Below are 18,643 nucleotides of genomic sequence, written 5' to 3'. Positions count from 1 at the left end.
CAAGAGGTTTGCTTGACAGCAGGTGAAATACCAGGGAATGAAATCTCCATTTAGACAATGAATCAGAACTGTCTTCCTACTTTGCATTTATTAGAACAAAAGGAAATCTTCAGGAATGATAACTCAAATAATCACACCATTATTTTGGCTGGAAGAAAATTCAGGAACTCTTAAGATGTGATGATATTTGAAGAGCATGAAACAATTCTACCTACAGTCAAAGAATAAAGACTAAAAAATAAATAAAAGGCCTTACCTTCCCCTCCCAATTAAATCTCTGAAGAGTAACTGCTTGAGCTTAGCACTGTATGGCTTTTGTGGCCTATGAATGCTTGATAGATACTCTTAAGAATTATCTTTTTCAAGCTACTGTTTGTCATTTCAAATAAAAATACTGCATCTATTTCACTTTAATAATCAAACAGCATAAAATCATTAAAAGTGTATTTTTGATACAAATTTGTATCACATACTAAAAGATACTATTTTATAGATAGTTGTAAACCAAAAAGAATTAGGATATACAAAAGGTTTTTTAAGTTCTCTTGCACAGCTGAACTCATAGTGCAGGTTCAAGATAAAAAAATCTCTAAATGAAGTAGTCATAACAAATGTTGAATATAAAATACATTCTGAAGTATTTTACAGAATGGCTGAATTATCAAGCATATGAACTGAGGATAAAGAATGTTAATAACAAGCAGCCACATACAGAACACAAAGCAATAAGTTTAAATCAGACTATTTTGGTTTGTGTAGCCCTTTATTAGCAACTAAAATAGAAGATATCTGTTGTACATCACGGGTAGTAACTGACTATACTGGAGTTTTATTATATTCTAATACAGGATCATTTATAAATGCATTGTTTTCTTTTTTTTTTTTTCCTTTTCCTTTCATTCAAGAGCTTCCACCCTTTTTCTGTTTACAACTTGCAAAACTATTCTGAAAGCTGAGTATATGTGCACAGGTCTGCAAAGAGTGCAAATTTAGGATATGGTAAATGCTTTACATGTATTTGTAAGGACTGCCTGCCACCATGCCTTTATAGCTGTTATCTTTTCCCCCCCAAAAAAATAAAAAATAAAAATCACAAGTTGTTTTGATACCAGCCTTCCTTCCACTGTCCTAAACAAGAAAGCATTTTAAAATGACTTGAAACTAAGGAAGGACTACACCTACTAGAAAAGAAGAGTTCTATTAGTTTGAGGTTTCAGTATACCCAAAGACCAGGGACTGTATCTTTGTAAGGGCTAGGCTGAGACCCTGTATACAGGGTGTGTGCAGGTGCCATCCCTGAGCATTCAGTGGTTCAGTGGACCATAAGTGCTCCAGCTGCATAACTCACTGAGCTGTCTTGCCAGTTTCGACACTGGCTTGACTGCGCATAATTCAAAAATGAAAAGCTCATATTCATCCCATTCTTCTGGAGCTCGTTGATAGCCTGAAAAGACAAAAAAAGGTGTTTAAAAAAGGTATCAGTGAAATTAGGACATTTTCTAGCTCTCAGTCATGTCCTTACCCCTCCCTCCATGGGTCTTTGCACCACTTCTCATAACAATATAAGCATCTCTGAGTAGTTTGTGGACCTAACTAATTTCTGTGCCATTTCATTCACTAACACTGCCCCTGCTGCGCTATGGACATCCATGCAGTTCTACAAAGCAATACTAAAAAAACTTTCAAAATAGATCCTTTAGAAACAATGCTTTCAGTTCCATGGGAATTCATACAGTGAGGCAGATGTTACAGTAAAAAACCCAACACTATTAACACTTTTAAAATAATATTTCTTCCAGTAAGGAAAAAGAACATACCAAGATAATTTATTAAAGTGTGACAATTGGCAAAAGTGAATCAATAGAATTTAGCTCAGATTCACTGCAAAACTAACCATTATCTGAGGTTAAGAGTTGGATATTTTTGCAGAGTTGTCGTAGTACTGAATTTTGCTACATGCATCCTCAATATTGACATTGCTCATACAAACTTTTGTAGACTTCACTTTAAAAGGTCCCTCTATATGTTCTTCATATAGATTACATTTCCAGTGAGCTAAATTTTCCCTTTTTAAAAGGTTAACAAGCTACCTGTTTCAGATTTGAAGTACAGTAATAATAGAGCAAGATTCACCCAAGCAATATGACAAATCTGCAGCATTCCAGCAGTGCTGTAAAGATAACTAAGGTAAGCCAGGTTTATGCCTGCACTGGATCATCAAAGCAGAATACAGTAACTAGAAAATACCAGTTAATCTGAATTCTAATTGCCGTCAATTTATGAGTTAACAGTGCACTGCACTAATACTTACAGAAGCAATCTCTCATCATGTTTGCAAAACCCAAAAACGCTGCCAGACATCATAAGGCACTCACAATAGCTAGCTAATAGCAATACAGAAAAGATATATACAGGTTTGTAAGTACTGATTCAAAAGATTAAGTATGTACTTCTTCAGGGAGATGGATTTATTCATTTATTTAGGGCCAAGAGAAAGCAATAATTGCATTTCATTGAAATTCAAAAGGAATCTGGTCTCTCATCTCCCTTAGGGAACTGAAAACCCTCAGCCCTTGGAAGAGCTTACAGTTGTCTATAAGCAAGACATGGAAATTGGAGACGAAACTGAGAACACTTGGAAAAATAAATTCAAAACTTGCCATTTTAGAACTAAGGATTACTCCGGCAATGTTGTGTTTAAAATTAATGTAAGCATCTTGCTAAAAGTTACATTTTTCAACAAATCAAACATTACTTACATTTAATAATACGCCAATAGGATGTCTTCCACATATTGTATTATGGTATTTCTTCAAGTAATTGCTAAAAGATACAGGATCTAGCTGCTCTATAATGCTCATACCCTGAAAAAGAATCAATGGCAATGATTACTTCACACATTCATAAGCAGGTGTTTATACATCACCTATTTATGACAACACAGAATACTTCAAGAGGAAAAAAACCTCTACTTTGTATCGAGGATATCAAGGCAGTAGCTTGTAGTCATCTTGTTGCTATTCCTTGCCAAACTGAAAGTGCAGGAGCTCTTCCAAAGCTGTCAATGATCTACATATCTGTGAAGCTATCTCGGCAGATACCAGTGAAGCTCATGTTAAAAAAGCTCCTCTTGCAGACTAGCTGATCCCCACCTCCAATGGTGCCCTACTTCCACAGGATTTTGTATAGCAGTAACCAGACAAATTGACTAAAAGGGCAAAACAAATATTTTTTGCTTCTGTCTCCTCTCCCCATAACAAAGGTCAGAGCTGAACATCTGCCTAGGACTTCTGGATGCCCAAAAACCCTAGACAAATCATCAATATACACAAACATGCAATTCAAGCATGTAGCAAGTGTAATGTATCCTGGACACATCACACATGCAAGGCAGTTGATCTGGGCACAGGCTGGCCATCTGCTCAGTGCATAAAAAGCAAATCCAGAACATCTCTGAAGCACTATAAAGTTGGTGCACAACTTAAGAGCCAGAAGATGATACTTCCACTTTACATAAGGCAGTCACATATATACATCCTTTTCTCCATCCACACTCCATGAGACCCAAGATCCCACAGAGTCATGCTATGCAAACTAGCATATGCATGGAAACAAAACCTTCCCCATATACAAACATTTGCGTTCCTAAAAGCAAAAAGAATCCTACAACTCCAGATGCAGCCTACTCTTACCCCATGCCACAGAGCAGATCAAATACAATGAAAGTAATTTAAAACAAGTCTAAATCAATTATTGTCTGGGTTTTATCACGGTTTTGCTATTTTGTCTGTATTAGTAGACTCTATCCTGTTGTGTATTTCCTTCCTGTGAAATGGATTAATTCCCTTCACCAGGTAAATGAGCTCCAGAAACTCACTAATTCAGTAAGACATATAGCTGTGCTGCTTAGATGTAGCTGATGAAACAGGAAGGTTTTCCTTAGAGGTTAGAAAAAAACATATACTTTGCATGGGAACAAGGTTGATATCAGAAAGGGAGGGAATTTCTCTTAAGGTTTCTGCTACTTTCCCAGCCCCTTCCCCTGCTTTTGGGAAGCGTGGGTGATGCAAGGAGAAATCACGATGCAGGAAGCAGTCCGTCTGTCTGAAGTCTCCACCTCAAGAGTGGAATATGGTATCTCGACTACTTTGCAAGGGGGCTGGCTGATCTGGCAGATACACCAATTATTCAGACTGGATCACAGCCTGCAACTGAGCAGCTAGAGATTCCCAGGAGACTCAGGGAGGATTAGCAAACAGGAACCATAACCAGCACCTTTGTGTACTTTTAATTAAAAAGAGACATAAAATTAATTCATAAAGAGAGAAATTCTATGGAAATTAAAACCAAATTATGCTGATCAATTGCTGCTAAGAGCTGTTCTTCCACAGTCATGGAGAGGGTGTTTGGACCCCTGGCCAGTAATTACAGCTGTTACTCCAGATCTACAGAATTTAAATGAGTGCCAAAAAAACCATAAAGGCAGCTGTTCTCTAACTAGCAGCGATTACATAGTTACCGTTGCATTTCTGAAGTTTAAGCAGCATGTCTTTGAACCATCCATTTGCTTGTAAAATGTATATGTCAATACATAGCAGCAGAAAGCAGAGCCAAACTTAACAAAACACTCAAGCAAAACTAAACGTTGAAAAGCTTGTAAGAATATGTTTTATCAATTGCAAACCTTTCCACGACTTTAAAAAAAATGAAAATGGCTTCTCAATTGAGAGACTCATTTTGTAGCTATAAGTCACTGGAACATACTGGGCAGAGGCATTTGAGCATGTGTCTCAAATGGACATGGATTTATCAGAATGCCTAGTAAGCTTATTTCAATGAACAGTTCAGCACTGCAAAACGTTTAGAGCTATGCAGTTCATCCCAGAAAATGCTAACAGAGCTCTGTACATCACAGATTGGAGAAAACCCATAGGAAACGGGTATTAACACATATCCTATAAGCATTCAGCTGTACTAAACTTTTCAGTCTTCTGGATTTAAAAATCATTGTGGCAGAGGCTACCAAGCTTGTTTCTCAGTATAAATGGTTTTGAGGAACAACGGAGACCTTTTTGTCAGATTGTGTTTTATTTCTCTAACAATCAGAAGTATGAAGCTCATAATTTTCAGTATTCAAATTAACTCAGCCAGGCATGGTTTAGAACAGAGTTAAAATACACAACAAAATCCACATGATAAAAATGCATCACACAGTTCTGCAGTTTATCACATGGTTATTACGGCACCACATAGAAATTGCATATCGCAGTTAACCAGACACTGCAAATGGAATCTGCAATATCTTACAGCAAGTGTCCTTAATATGATTAAAAGCAGTTACATTCTTAAATATCATCCCCCTATAGGATCAAGTTTCTATAAGTTTACAGAAAAACCCAGAACCAAAACAAACTCAACCAACCCACAGGCTTATTTTATACTATGCTCCAGTAATCCTTTGGCTGGTCAAGCTGAAGTTTACAAACAGTTATTTCAGTTGCTTCTTCACACTTATGCGTTATGCTCAAGCTAAGAAGCCTTCCCAGGCTGGGGCACTGTGAAAGGTGCTGGCACACCACAGCAGCACTACAGAAACCACCGAGAACTCAGCAGTTCATTAGAGCCACCTGAGAAGCCACCCATGCTGTGCATGGCTCCTGCACAACAACTTCTGGCTGCTCTCTTCAGCACCTGCATTATCCTCCCCCTTCAACATCCAGGGTAACAGAATCCTCCTATTGACTCAAGAGAGGCATAAGGTTTCACAAGTAGATGTAAAATGAGCAACCTGGCAGTGAAGATTGAAGTGAGCAGTCTGCATTTTCTGGCTAGCCTTAATAAAAAAATGATTACACTTCAATGACAGGGGGTTGGAATTAGATGTCTTTAAGGTCCCTTCCAACCCAAACCATTCTGTGGTTCTGTGACATCTTACAGAATACTTCCCCACTTTTGTATAAAAAAATATATATATATATCTCAGGTTGTGATATACAAACAAATTGTTGCACATCAGCTGCTCAATTATAATTCTTCATCTGAGGATTGTTCCTTAATGCACCCCTATTATTACTCCTTTCATCGTCATCACTTTACAAGGTGCACTGTGGTGCCCCCAGAGTAACAGCAGTCACATTAAGAGTTACCATGGAGAAACCAGCATCAGCTCAGCGATATTTACTACTCTCTATTTTTTATGCTGGAGTCTAAGGGTGCTAACTTAACATTACAGCAAATAAAATTTCTCAGAGCAGCTACCAGGTTAGTAAATCTTCAATGCCCAAAGCATTTAGCGTTGTTTATGCACTAGCCAGGAAAATCACCACGCATCCATACTTAAGGTCCAGTCTAAATGAGGAAGAGACCACTGTCCTCCCACAAGGGCATTTCTAAGGAAAAGTAATTTCATCTTAACCCAGAATACCTTCCTGCTCACAAAGCACTCAGCTGACTGCTTCACTAGTTCAGTCCAATAAAATTATCAAGCCAGGAATAGCAAAACCCACTCTGTAGAGTTTGAATACAGAGAAATGTGTTCATATATGGCATAAAATAGACAATAAAGTAATAACAGTATATTGCCATGTAGCATGTTTAGTTTTCCAGTTAAGATTGAAGCATTATTTTCATAGGTATTAAACAGTAGACATGATTTTCAACATTTTCACTAAAAGTAATTAAATGTCAAAGTCCAGTCTTCCTACAAGCTTTCACCACAGAAATTAACAAGGGGAAACTAATGTATGCTAATGCACCTTAATCTGCTCTTGCAAAAACACTCAGAGCTTCAAATTCTGGGACTCTGTAGAAACACACTTGTCTTTATAGAGAAACCTCTCAACCTACAACAAGAACTGGTATAAATAGAATGAAGGCAAATTTGCTGTTTAAATGTACTGTTTCCATTCCAGTGATGAATAGTGGAAAAACAAAGAGGTTAATACAGAAAGCAAAAAACTCCAGGGATCTCCAGCAGACAAGATTTATTCTTTCAAGACAAGGAAAAAGTTAACATGCCCTAAATAACAACAGTTGTTTCTTGTAACAGATTTTACAGAAGTTACATGAATGATCCGAACAGTTTTAAAATAAATTTTAAGGTTACGTATTTCCAGAAGAATTACTTCTATTCTGTGCCATAAGTATAGTCTTGAACATTAACACAATTTTTTCCCATTTACAAAGAAATCCTTGGCTGCTGTGGCTGCAAAGAAAATGCCACGTAACTGGCATCACGGTCTTTATATATCTAGCATTCCTTTAGCTGTTTGCCAAACCCAAAATGAAGTATGGTCTGCTGCTTTTCCCCACCACCTACTACAGAGTAAGGGGCAGGGGGAAAGAATACTCCTGAGGAAATGATGACTTTTGTTTTCCTCAGCAGCACAATACTGTACAGCATTTCCTCCTCAAAATGGATGTTGCCGAAACCATCAGCATAATCACAATGCTGTTTTGATAAGCAGGTATCACAGCTATTAAGCCTGAACTACCACAATACTCCATTCATAATTGTTATTGCTTCCCAAAAACATAGGAGGGTATTTGGACAGGAATTACATTACACTAGGGCACTTTAGGTAGGCAAACATGCATTTATTCTCATAAATTATGCTCACTAGATTATACCCACAATATATTGTGCTCAGTCAGTAAAATGGAGGACACTAGCTAAAAACAACAGCTAAAATCTTACTATGGTAAACATAGGAAAAGCATTCAATAAAATAGCTAATCTATGAGATTTTGTTAGAGAAATTTCTGAAGTGTTCAAAGAAATGTAAGGTACAGGAGAAATTTGTTAGTTAGTTCCACCAAATCTGGAAACTTACCATTTTATCTAGGTGCTCAATGGATCTATAAATTTCTCCTTGGGATTCATCATAGTAACTGTAACGGAACCTCTGACCTTGAAACAAAAACCATGTATAAAATAAAAAAGGGAAAAATCGTAGCTAAAACACTCCCTAGTACTTACTAAATAATTTCAATAATATTTTTAAAGTAGTAATCTTCATTATTTTATACTTTTTAGCCCCACTGAAGAACTTCTAGGGCAATCATCAAAGTAGCAGCCCAAAAATGAAGAAAAAAAATACATGATGGGCAGCTATATTCCTAAAGGAAAACCTACGTAGAACTGACACTGCAGTATCACTTATTAATTGCCTGTTATTGCCTTGGAATCCAAATCTATAAATTAAAAAGTAAAACAACATTTGTTTCACTATCCCTCTTGATAGTCAACCCTGGAGCCAGACTACTTCTCTTGGACAACAATAACCACAGTAAACTAATGCTAAAAGAAGTTTGTGATAATTTAATGAACAGCTCTAAATGATTCATTATCTATAACAGAACCCATGTCATTCTTATATACCTCCACCTATTTCACAATTCAAAGATGATTAAAATATGCACTTAATTATATAAGCTGTCCAAAGATGACAATGAAAAAAGGAAAGAAGGTCTGTTGTGTAACACAAAATGTATCATTCTGAAGAAATCTCTTTTCCAGCTATTATTACACTTGAAAGAAAAATAAAGCGTTAAAGCAGGACAGAAGTCAAAGCTTCTGGAATCTTTATAGTTCTGTCACCAAGATGAAGCTCTGGTCAACTGGCATAAATACTCCATCTGCTACCTTACCCAGCAGTAAAACATACAAAGCTTACTTCCATCAGAGGGATGTTGTCATGTCCAGTGAATTTTTAGCTAATTAGTTTTGCAAGTTGCTTTGAGGTGCTTAGAAGAAGAGTAAAAAGAGCAAGAAACTTCAAACAATTATTTTATTGAAACGATAAAGAGAGGCATATAAACCCATACACCTTCACCATTTATTGCCTCCACTACACTGAAAACACATTACCACATTAATATTTTTCATCTATTGTTCTAGATTAAAAGAAAAACCCTTTTTACTTTACAGAAGGCACTTAAGTTTCAAAGATGCATTTACCAGAAGTTAAAATGTTCAATGTTTAATAAAACACATTATCTGAAAATCACTATGGATATTCATCTTATAATGAAGAGATGTGAAACTTACCCCAATGGCAAAAGTCAGAAGAAACCACAAAGAGGTTACTAGGATCAGCTAGGTATTTACTGAAGAGTTTTCCAAATTCCTGCTCTTTTGACTCACTCAGTGCTCCGACCAACACAGGAATAATAGTAAACTCATCCTTATGGCTTATAAGCAAAAGAAAAGAGGTTGTAATTCAAGTAACAGCTGAAGTTTTTACAGGGCTTGCTAACTGAAATTGCAGAATGTTTTACAAGGGCACTACTGAGTTGAAAATGGAGTTAATTTAATAAGGTCATACTAGAAAGTTGCTTTAGAACCTGAAAGTACTTCAGTTTCAGAAAACACCCACCACCCCCCAAACAGTATTTATCTTTGCTGCAATGTGAAAACACCACGCAAACAGAAAGACAAGACACAAGGAAACCAGCAATTACAGTAAGAATGAAATTCTTCCTGTATAGATGCTGCACAAATGTTGGGTAATTTTTTCAACATATATGAAAATGCTCAAGACAGCACCCAGACTGTATATTGATATTCAAAAAATTACAAGTACTATAGAATTAAAAAAGCATGTGTGTGGTAAATAACCACCACAAATTGATAAATATTACTGCCTTTAAAATTATTCAAAGTACTCATCTGAAATAGCAAACGTAGACAGAACCCTAATTTAAAAATCAGTATTAAATATTAATGCTCCGAACAAATTTAAAACTCCACAGAAAACACCTATTAGTATCTGAACTTCTTTCAGAGATGCATTGCAAAAGAAAAAAACCAAACTAAACAACAAAACAACCCCCCCAAATAAAACCAAAAAACCACAACTATTGAGAAAGACTCATGAAGGCATGTCTAATTTTAACTATATTCAGTCAATATAAACATACCAACTTGTTTATAAGGGGTGTCCAAATTTCATCATGCAGGTGTTTGCTCCTCTCAATTTCTATTACGGCATCTAATCCTAGTCTCTGTCCTGATCCTCCCCACAAGTTTTATTGGTGGGTGTGGAGTGTATTATATAACATAAAGGGTATTATTACTTCATACTTCACATGTAGTTCAGATATTTGATGCACATAATGCTCATTCTTGTAGAAGTAGTACTTAGCCCTAGTACCTTTCCATGGCTTTAGCAGTGTAAGGCAAATGCATTTCAATACTGTGTTCATCTTCATCTGTCTGTAGGGACATACGCTCAAACATTCCAGTCTTCCACAATTCTCCATAAACTGAAATGAATTAAAGATTAATTTTTACTACTTAAAAAAACCCCAGCCAAACAACAAAACACTGTAAAGCAAGCAACAGCGCATCTTCACCTGAACAAGCCTGATATAAAAAGTTACTTGCCTATAAGGGCTGTCATCATAAACCGCTTGTTTTTAAGATTAGGATTAAAATTATGTTCAAGTCAAAGATAAACATAATTGATTCACTTTACAAAATAATTATGTACAAAATAATAATGTTACTATGTTGAGAAAAGATTTTCAGTCATGGTACAAAATTTAAGTAACACAAGAAAACCACATTTGAAAATATGCATGCCATTTTCCAGTCACTGAATCCTTATCTTCACAAACTACACCATCATATGTTTAAATACATACAGAAAAAAAAAATAATAAAGTGCTGATCAGCTGAGCAAGCCCTGGATGTATTACTATTTAATACAATTCATTATTAATTGACTCATGAAATCTAGAGACAGCAAAAAATTAAGTAAGTCACATTTATAAGTTATCGTTTCTACTCTCAAGTGCACCTGGTGGTATGCAGAGTCATCTCTACATTCTGAAAACCCTCCACTAGATGAAGAATTTGATGTGGAACTGTGCCTCCTTCTCCACTCCATAAAGGAGTTCTACAGAAACCAAAACATTTGTTACCTAGGAAAATTTCTGCAAGTGCTATGTAGAAAGCCTGAACTAGCTTGCTTCATCAAAGTCATGATGAAATAACACCACATCTATGCTACTCAGTCCTTCTGAAAAAGATACTGTATTATTTAGGTATACCTCAAAACGCGTGAAAGGCAAAACATCAAATTTCTCTTCCTTGCACCTTTAAGCTTAGTTTAAAAGACTGGTATTTCATGGGCTAACTAACAGTTTTTAAGTTCTGTAGGTTCTCTGCCAGTTAAAAAAGTCACATGCTATAATGCATCAAATAAAAGCAGTTTTTTGTTCCTCTGTTACTCCTCTATCAGAAATAAACTCAAACCAACAATAGCAGTATCTTTCTTTGCAGACAGAATCCCTCATGGAATAATGAAGTAGGTGTGTAGCGGGCTATTATTCAAATGCAACACATTTTAATTTTAAGATCCCCTTTAAAGGCCACTTGTCAAGAGGCACACATTCAGAATGGAAAAGATAAGCAAAGATTGAGAGTTCTTTACTTGCAGGAGCAAGAGACACATTAAGGTTATAATACAGCAGTCCCTGCAACCATCAGAATCTGTCAGAAGTTAGCTTTCATTGCAGTAAAACAGGTTTGTACTTGCATACGTATAAAAGCAATCAAGTTCCCAGCAACAAGAGTACTCAGCACTGCAGTACCAGTTAATACTCAAGCTACAGCAATCTTCAAGATGCAAGCTTTATCATGCACTTACTCTTTTGGTCAATTCGGAGATCATACAGAGGTGTTCTATAAATGTCCACGCTGGAAAGTGCACATCGGGAAAGGGGCACGTGGTGGGAAGGCCCAAGAATGAAAATTTTTCGGCTACAACAGTTAACACAAAAGCCCACAGTTCAGACAACTGCAATTGTACAGACACTTGGTTTAGAGTAACAAGTTCAATAAGAATGTACAAAGCGATACTTTCTAATGGTTACCTGTAGAGTTTTACTCTGCTGTCTGTAAAGACCACAAATCAGCCCATGGTCTTGTTCGATATCTCAGAAATTAATCATGGCATCTGTTCAGTAATGCTTTGATAGCCTTAAACCTCTTAAGCAGGTTGTATATCAGAGGGCACACATCAGCTAGATAATCTGTCCAATTGGACTCATTTGAAGGCTAAATGATGTGTTATAGTCCCTTAGAAGATTTTTGGATTCTCTCCTTGGAATAACACAACCTTCAGTTACAGAACACCTTCAACAATTACAGGTACGTACCCTCAAATGAGGATTACGGATTTATCAGCTATTCAGAGCTTTTTGCTTATTTACTTGATTAACTTTACTTCAGATTTCACTACATTCAAATTTAAGTAATTCCCAAATGCTATTTTTATCCAGCTGTTGCATCAACAACAGGGACTTGGACCTGCACATTCGTAGCTTTAGCCGACACTGCAAGCTTTCACACGTCACCATGATGTTATTTCATCAACTCCTCAGTTTCTGGCTCTTGATTAGATGTTAAGGGTCTCCTGCCACAGGACTTAAAGAAAAAACAAAACAACCTATAGGAAATTCAGCTTTTCAGATTCAGGGTCATATCATTCTGTTCCTGGCACTGAACTAAAGGGGTGGGAGACAAGTAAAGGTTTTCCCCCCAAGTTTACATGTGGAGTGCTGTAGCAAGGTATAGTAAAATACTAAAACTTTTTACAGAGCTCATAAAAACAAAATATCCAAACATGGAATAGTTCAGCTGAAAGATGAATTGTAAACATCCCTTGTGCTGAAACAGCAAATGATCCAGAAAGCTCAATCAACTCCACGTCAGTGAACCTGGGGAATGCAACTTGTTCTAGAAATTTTAGAGAAGCTAGTTATCTGTTACACCATAAAGCTACCTTCACCTTGATTACAACAGTTTAGCAAGAATCAAAACCATTTTCTTCATTATGTTATCACATAAGCAACTGACAGACATAGCCAGTTCTTATATTAACAGTTCAAAATACATACTTTAAGTAAATACTGGAGATGTTTGAAATTTTTGCCCTTTAAAAAACTGTTGCACTCAGCAGAACACATAAAAATTATATTATTTTAACACAGAATAACTGGATTCATATTTTCAGAGGCAGGCACAGACTACAGTAGTGTGTTGGGGTTTTTCTCCTCTTTTAAACAGTTGTGCTGTTAGAAACACAAGTCCACTTAAAATCATTACAACTAATTGTCACTGTCTTCAAATATTATATACACACACTGGTCACTTTCTCCACAGCAGAACAGAATCCTGGTAGCATTCAGCCTATAATCCTGCACTGAAAAACCATTGCAGACTCATAATCAAGATTCTTAATATACTTAAACAAAACCTCACAACAAAAAACAAAACAAAAAAAGAACACGGAAAAAAAGGAAAAGAAACAAAGACACCCTGTGACAAGTTAAAAAACAAAACATCTTAGGCTTTTATAAAAACAGTAAACATCGAACACTAAAGTAAATTGACAGTTATTACCTGCAAAAAGAACAGGGTTAACCCCTCCCTTCTAAAAAGTTAGCAACCAAAACTTCAGTAATTTTTGAAAATAGTGCTTTACGTGTTCAATTTCAACAACAATGCATTATTTTTTTCTACTGTAACATCCAAACAATTTGAACATTTATGATGTTACAACAAAAGGGATGCATAAAAGACTAAAAAGGGTACAAAATTAAAATTTGTAAAATTTGTGGTGTAAGAATGTAAAAAGCACATTCAGTTTCTCAGAGAATGGCAATGGCATTGGCTTACACTTTGTAAAGAAAAACTTCAATACTTACGTAATATTAGGATCCACTTGTTTGTAAGCATGGGCAGCACAAGATCCACAATAAGTATACCCTGCATGGCTGCAAATCAAGGTGTACAAAATGTTAATGTGTTGAATTCTGTTTAACATCTTAATATGTTGATATTGCTATTAAATTTTAATATCTTAAATAGTATTTGTCCCCAAGGAACTAGAAATAGCAAGAGTGATCAAAAAATCAACTCCTGAAAGAGATGGGAGAGCACTGTTTCAATACTGAATGTACAAGAGGTATGCACTGAAGAACATTTACTTGAAAGTTAGTAAGTCTCCAGATCAAAGCACCTTTTGTTCCTTGTAAAAGATACTGCTAGGCAGACTACACAACTGCGTATTATCAAAAGCTCATGATAACGCTAAGAGTGCAGCCAGAGGACGAGGGAATAGCAAGCTGCTGAAGAAAGCTCTTCTAGCCACACACCAGTAACTGAGTATAATGACAGTACGGGGGTGTGGCAAAGACAGAACTACATTACAGCAGATAAACAGAGAATAAAAACGCTCTCAGCAATAGAATGAATGGACACAAGGAAAAGAGTGGAATGCAGCAAGATAGCTTTTACCACAGAGAATGCAATACATGCTGCATCATTTCCTATCACTCTGGCCTGAAGCCTCTCTTAACTTGTGTTCCTGTGTGCACTACGAAAACACTCATAATTATTCTGACTGCTTGTTTCAAATATCACATCTAAATCTTAAGACCCATTCCCTTCAAGACTTGAAGGTGAAGATTCCATTTACAATGCTAAAAGCATTCAGTCCAGACAATGTTGATTCCCCAGCGTCCCAGGCCAAGTGATGAACAACACACAGTCAGCAGCATGGTTCCAACAGAATGCCAGGCCCACATTGCACAGCATTTGGGCCACATCACCTCTGGAGCACTTGTGCCTCTAGCTCAATAGTTATCGTTTGAGTCAAGTATGTGCAACAACACAACTACAGTTTTTCACAGTAATACTTGCACAATAATACTGAGATATTATACAATAATAAAAAATATTATTATTACATTTATACTATATATTTATACTTATTATTCTATTGTATTAGAGTGTATTTATATTACTCTCAAATAATGCTGAGAATTACACAATAATTTTACACAATAATACTGAGAATTATACATGCTGCAAGTCCTGGGACATACAGGATGTTGAAGATACAAGTTCCCCACCACTGGAGGATTTCATATTTACTTTTATGTATGTATGCTCACATGCATGTATATTCATCCACAGAGTGATACCTGGAACAAATTATCCTCAAAATCACCCTGGGTTTGTATTTTTTTTTTTTTTTCTACATCAGTGTCACTTTCCTCACTCATTCTAAAGCACTCAGAAAGGCACTAACACAGGTTAAACAGGACACTGAGATTTGTGAGCTGGCAAGGTATGTTATCCGACAATGTCAGAAGAGCCCCTGAAAGGTTTCCTCTGCTTCAGGTTTCTTCAGTCTTTCACAAAAATATTGGCCATATGCCACTTTACAGGTGGGAAAACAAAGGCACGGTTAATGGAATAATTTTGTGAGACCACTGGAAGACCTCCGGCAATTCTGGAAAAAGAACCCAGGTTACCTGATCTGCAGCTAAAAGGGCTCTTTCCTGACATTTCTGCAAGAAAGAGTAAGGCAGATTTGGGGCAATTTCTTCTGCACATTTAACACAATTATGGAATACTTCAAACATGATGTTAGTACAGGAAAAACATTATATTCAAGGTGGTGCTTCTAGTGTTTCCTTTCAACTCTTAATAACTGGAATAACAAACATACTTTTCCTATTGTATGCCTCAGCTATCTTCAGGAAATTGAACTCTACTTAAGTAGTTTAGATGATCCCTATTTCTGCTGTGGACAAAAAACACTCGAACCAAACCAAACCAAAACCAAACAAACCCAGCAAAAGCAAAAAATCCCAAACTAAAATGACAAAAGTAAACCATTCCAGATAACTGAATAATGTTTCACTACTTTTTCAGTTTAAGCTCTGTTAAGTTTTGATATGGGGGGGTGTGAGGGGAATGGGATGCTGGAGTTTTATTTTTGTGTAGGTTTGGGGTTTTTTTAATAAATGTAGCTGTTCTGCACTAGAAGTGCATTAAAAGAGCTGTTCCCTTAGACTACCACTCCACTAATACGCCTCTTATCTGTCTTTCTGGATCACAAATAAACATTATTGTCTGCAGTCCATCAGCAAAAGGAAACTAATCCTGTACCAAAATGCGCACAGATTTCTTTCATTCTATGCCATATCCAAAATACTTGTTTAGAAACCATTCAACATTCCTTTCAGCTAAATACTAGCTTTTAGCAGTTTTCAAAAAAATCACTCAAAATAAAGTAGCATTTAACAAATTAAGTATTATATAGACTAAAAGCAGATTTCAAACTTACGGTGCAATAATGGCTCTAGCAGGTCTTTTTGTGGACTGTACTTGAGAAAGCCAGCCTTCTAGTTGTGCATTCAGCTGGGGTCCTATGAACAGACAAGAAAATACTAAGGCCATAAAATAAATGAACACCTAAAATACCTCAAGAATTAACAAATAATATCCAAAAGTCCAACAGATGTAAAATCATCTTAAATATCAAAGCCTGTGTTTAAATCTCAAAAAATCCCACAAGTAAACCCAGCATGTCTGTAACACTAAGGGTTGCAGTAGGAAAGTTTCAACCTCCTAGCCCAGAAGTCCATTTATTGCACATCCAAACATACATTTACTGGTTCTTGCTCTGTGGACTGATGCACATACCATTTCATCATTAGAAAGAATGGCTGCCAGTCTTAAAAGAGGCTAACGGATCATTCCTCTGGTAACTGTATTTGCAGAATTCAGACAACGTATACCGGAGAGCCCAACACAAGAAGGTCATGCAACACAAAACCCTTACATAGTGACATGATAGACAATGGCTATGGTATTTAGTCCTTTGTTATAATCCAGCAAGAATAAGAGCAGAACACAAAGCACACTCTAACCTGAAAAAAAATCTGTAAATACATGGGAAGACACTAAAAGTGAGAAGACACCGTGCTTATACTAATGCCTTACAACTTCTCATGAATCAACATATACTATAAGTACATAAACTTCTTGGCAACATTAAGTTTGGTAACTGGTCAATCCAATATTTAGCTTTTCTTGGGTTTTTCCTAAATTCTGTACCTCAGCAAGTGGCAAATATTCCCAATTCAATCAGCTGACAGGTAATAAAAATACCTTCTAGAAATATAACAAAATAAAAATCCTACCCAGAAAAACCCCAAACCCCCACAATATTTTGATTATTTTCCATCACAAAGAGAACATTTTGATGTAAATATATTCCTGAAGAAGCAAGTCTGGCAAGTAGAGTGCTATATTCTTTATATTAAAAACACAAAACAAACTTTGAAGTAAAACTCATTCAGCTGCTATTGTTACAAGTAACATATCCTTAACAAAAAGAAAAACAGATGCACTGTTTCAGTTGGCCCTATGCTTTTGACAGACCTGTATGTCAGCAGAGTTTATCTGTCAAGTACGGTGCAGTAAGCAACTTTCCTTCCACCACGCATGCTGTAGATTTTTGTATCTTCCTGATGCAGGTGTAAAACCACCAAATTAAATACCTAAAACTATTTCACAGCTATGTTCCAAACAGCCCAGATGTCAAGCTGACAGGTCTCCAAAAAGCTGACAAGAACTACAGAGAACCAGAGCAAAGATGTCAACTTCTACAGAATCCAATCAGGACTGAGAAGTCACTCACCAGTGACAGTCAAAATGCTTTCTCTAGAAAGCCTGAGGAGAGGGGGTGTCAAAACCACTGGGTTTTACACAGAACTGCTTCATGAAACAAAAAAAAACCCTGACAATTTCTGTGGTTGCAAAGAACCTTACATAAAGGAGGTGAACTAGGGCAATGCCATTTCCCTAAGGCTACCATAACCTTGAATGCCTTAGTTGCTGTCTACACCTCTAACAAAGGAGGCAAAAGAGTGACATTTATTAGCTACTATCGCTCCTGTAATACAGCAACTTTGTGAAATGATGAAATTGTCAAAAACAAACAAACCAAACACCAGTTTTGTTCTGCTGCTTCTGCTGCTTGGGGAAACAAGCAGCAGAGACATGCAAATAAAGATAAGGATAATGACATCCTGGAAAATGGAGGCTGTTGGGGAAACTAAGTAAAAATAAATGTATTTCTATTTGCACCCTCTTTCTAAGATACTAGGAGACTAACAAAACAGCACTATTATAGTCTTACCACTTTTTAAGAGTGAAGACATAAATCACTTACTAAAGGACAAAGTACTTTCTGAATGAAGATCTTTAGGAGAACACAATTATTTTTTCCCCCTCAACACCTTCTACCCAGTGACTTCAACAACTGAGCAGTCCTCAAAGATGATCCACAGGCTGCACAACAACAGAAGGGCTAGAACCTCCCAAGTAAAGCAATATGGCCTTGATACTGTCTTTCACAACAAGGCACAGTGCTTGGCCTTCCACCATCCCTTCTTTAGCAAGGATTTCTGGTTAGGACAATTTGTCTTTAGTTAAGACAAATAAGGTAACCTGGTGAACAGTTTAAAGACAAAGTTCAGAATCTCTGGTAATTTCCTAAAATTCCATACGATTGTTTAAATCTGGCCAAAACTTCTGATCTTACAGTGTAGTGGCAAAGTAAAATACCCAGGTTTGCTTAATCTCTTATTACAGACACATCTCTGAGAAAGTAATGAAGATTTTCTTCCTAGAGGCAGTAAAGTAACAGATCTGTCTGACCCAAGGGATGAAAACTCTGACAGTGTTTACTCAAGAACCAAGTAACACATCTGCTTTCACATTTTTTCCCTTTAATGAAACTACAAGCTGCCTTTCTAAATCATTAACTCTGAC

General features: G+C 36.5%; 1 protein-coding gene across 3 annotated transcripts in view; it reads right to left on the bottom strand.

The window, feature by feature from the left end:
- Positions 1-744: 744 nt before the first annotated feature.
- Positions 745-18,643, bottom strand: part of MEMO1 (mediator of cell motility 1) — a 29,616-nt gene continuing 11,717 nt past the window's right edge. The window contains exons 2-9 of one of the 3 annotated variants that reach the window (XM_080614970.1): positions 16,149-16,230; positions 13,717-13,785; positions 11,655-11,767; positions 10,155-10,266; positions 9,050-9,192; positions 7,833-7,909; positions 2,760-2,864; positions 745-1,444 (exon numbers count right to left, since the gene is read on the bottom strand). In XM_080614970.1, coding sequence (XP_080471096.1) covers positions 1,313-1,444; positions 2,760-2,864; positions 7,833-7,909; positions 9,050-9,192; positions 10,155-10,266; positions 11,655-11,767; positions 13,717-13,785; positions 16,149-16,230 — 833 coding nt within the window. In that variant the 3' untranslated portion in view covers positions 745-1,312. Of the gene's footprint in view, positions 1,445-2,759; positions 2,865-7,832; positions 7,910-9,049; positions 9,193-10,154; positions 10,267-11,654; positions 11,768-12,316; positions 12,456-13,716; positions 13,786-16,148; positions 16,231-18,643 lie in introns of those variants that run through there. The other 2 variants (XM_080614968.1, XM_080614969.1) reach the window with 2 other exon arrangements.

Source organism: Psittacula echo, assembly GCF_963264785.1.
Source record: "Psittacula echo genome assembly, chromosome: 4".
NCBI classification, from domain to species: Eukaryota; Metazoa; Chordata; class Aves; order Psittaciformes; family Psittacidae; genus Psittacula; species Psittacula echo.
The sequence above is the reverse complement of the archived record's forward strand: the minus strand, read 5'-3'. Positions and strand labels throughout refer to the sequence as shown.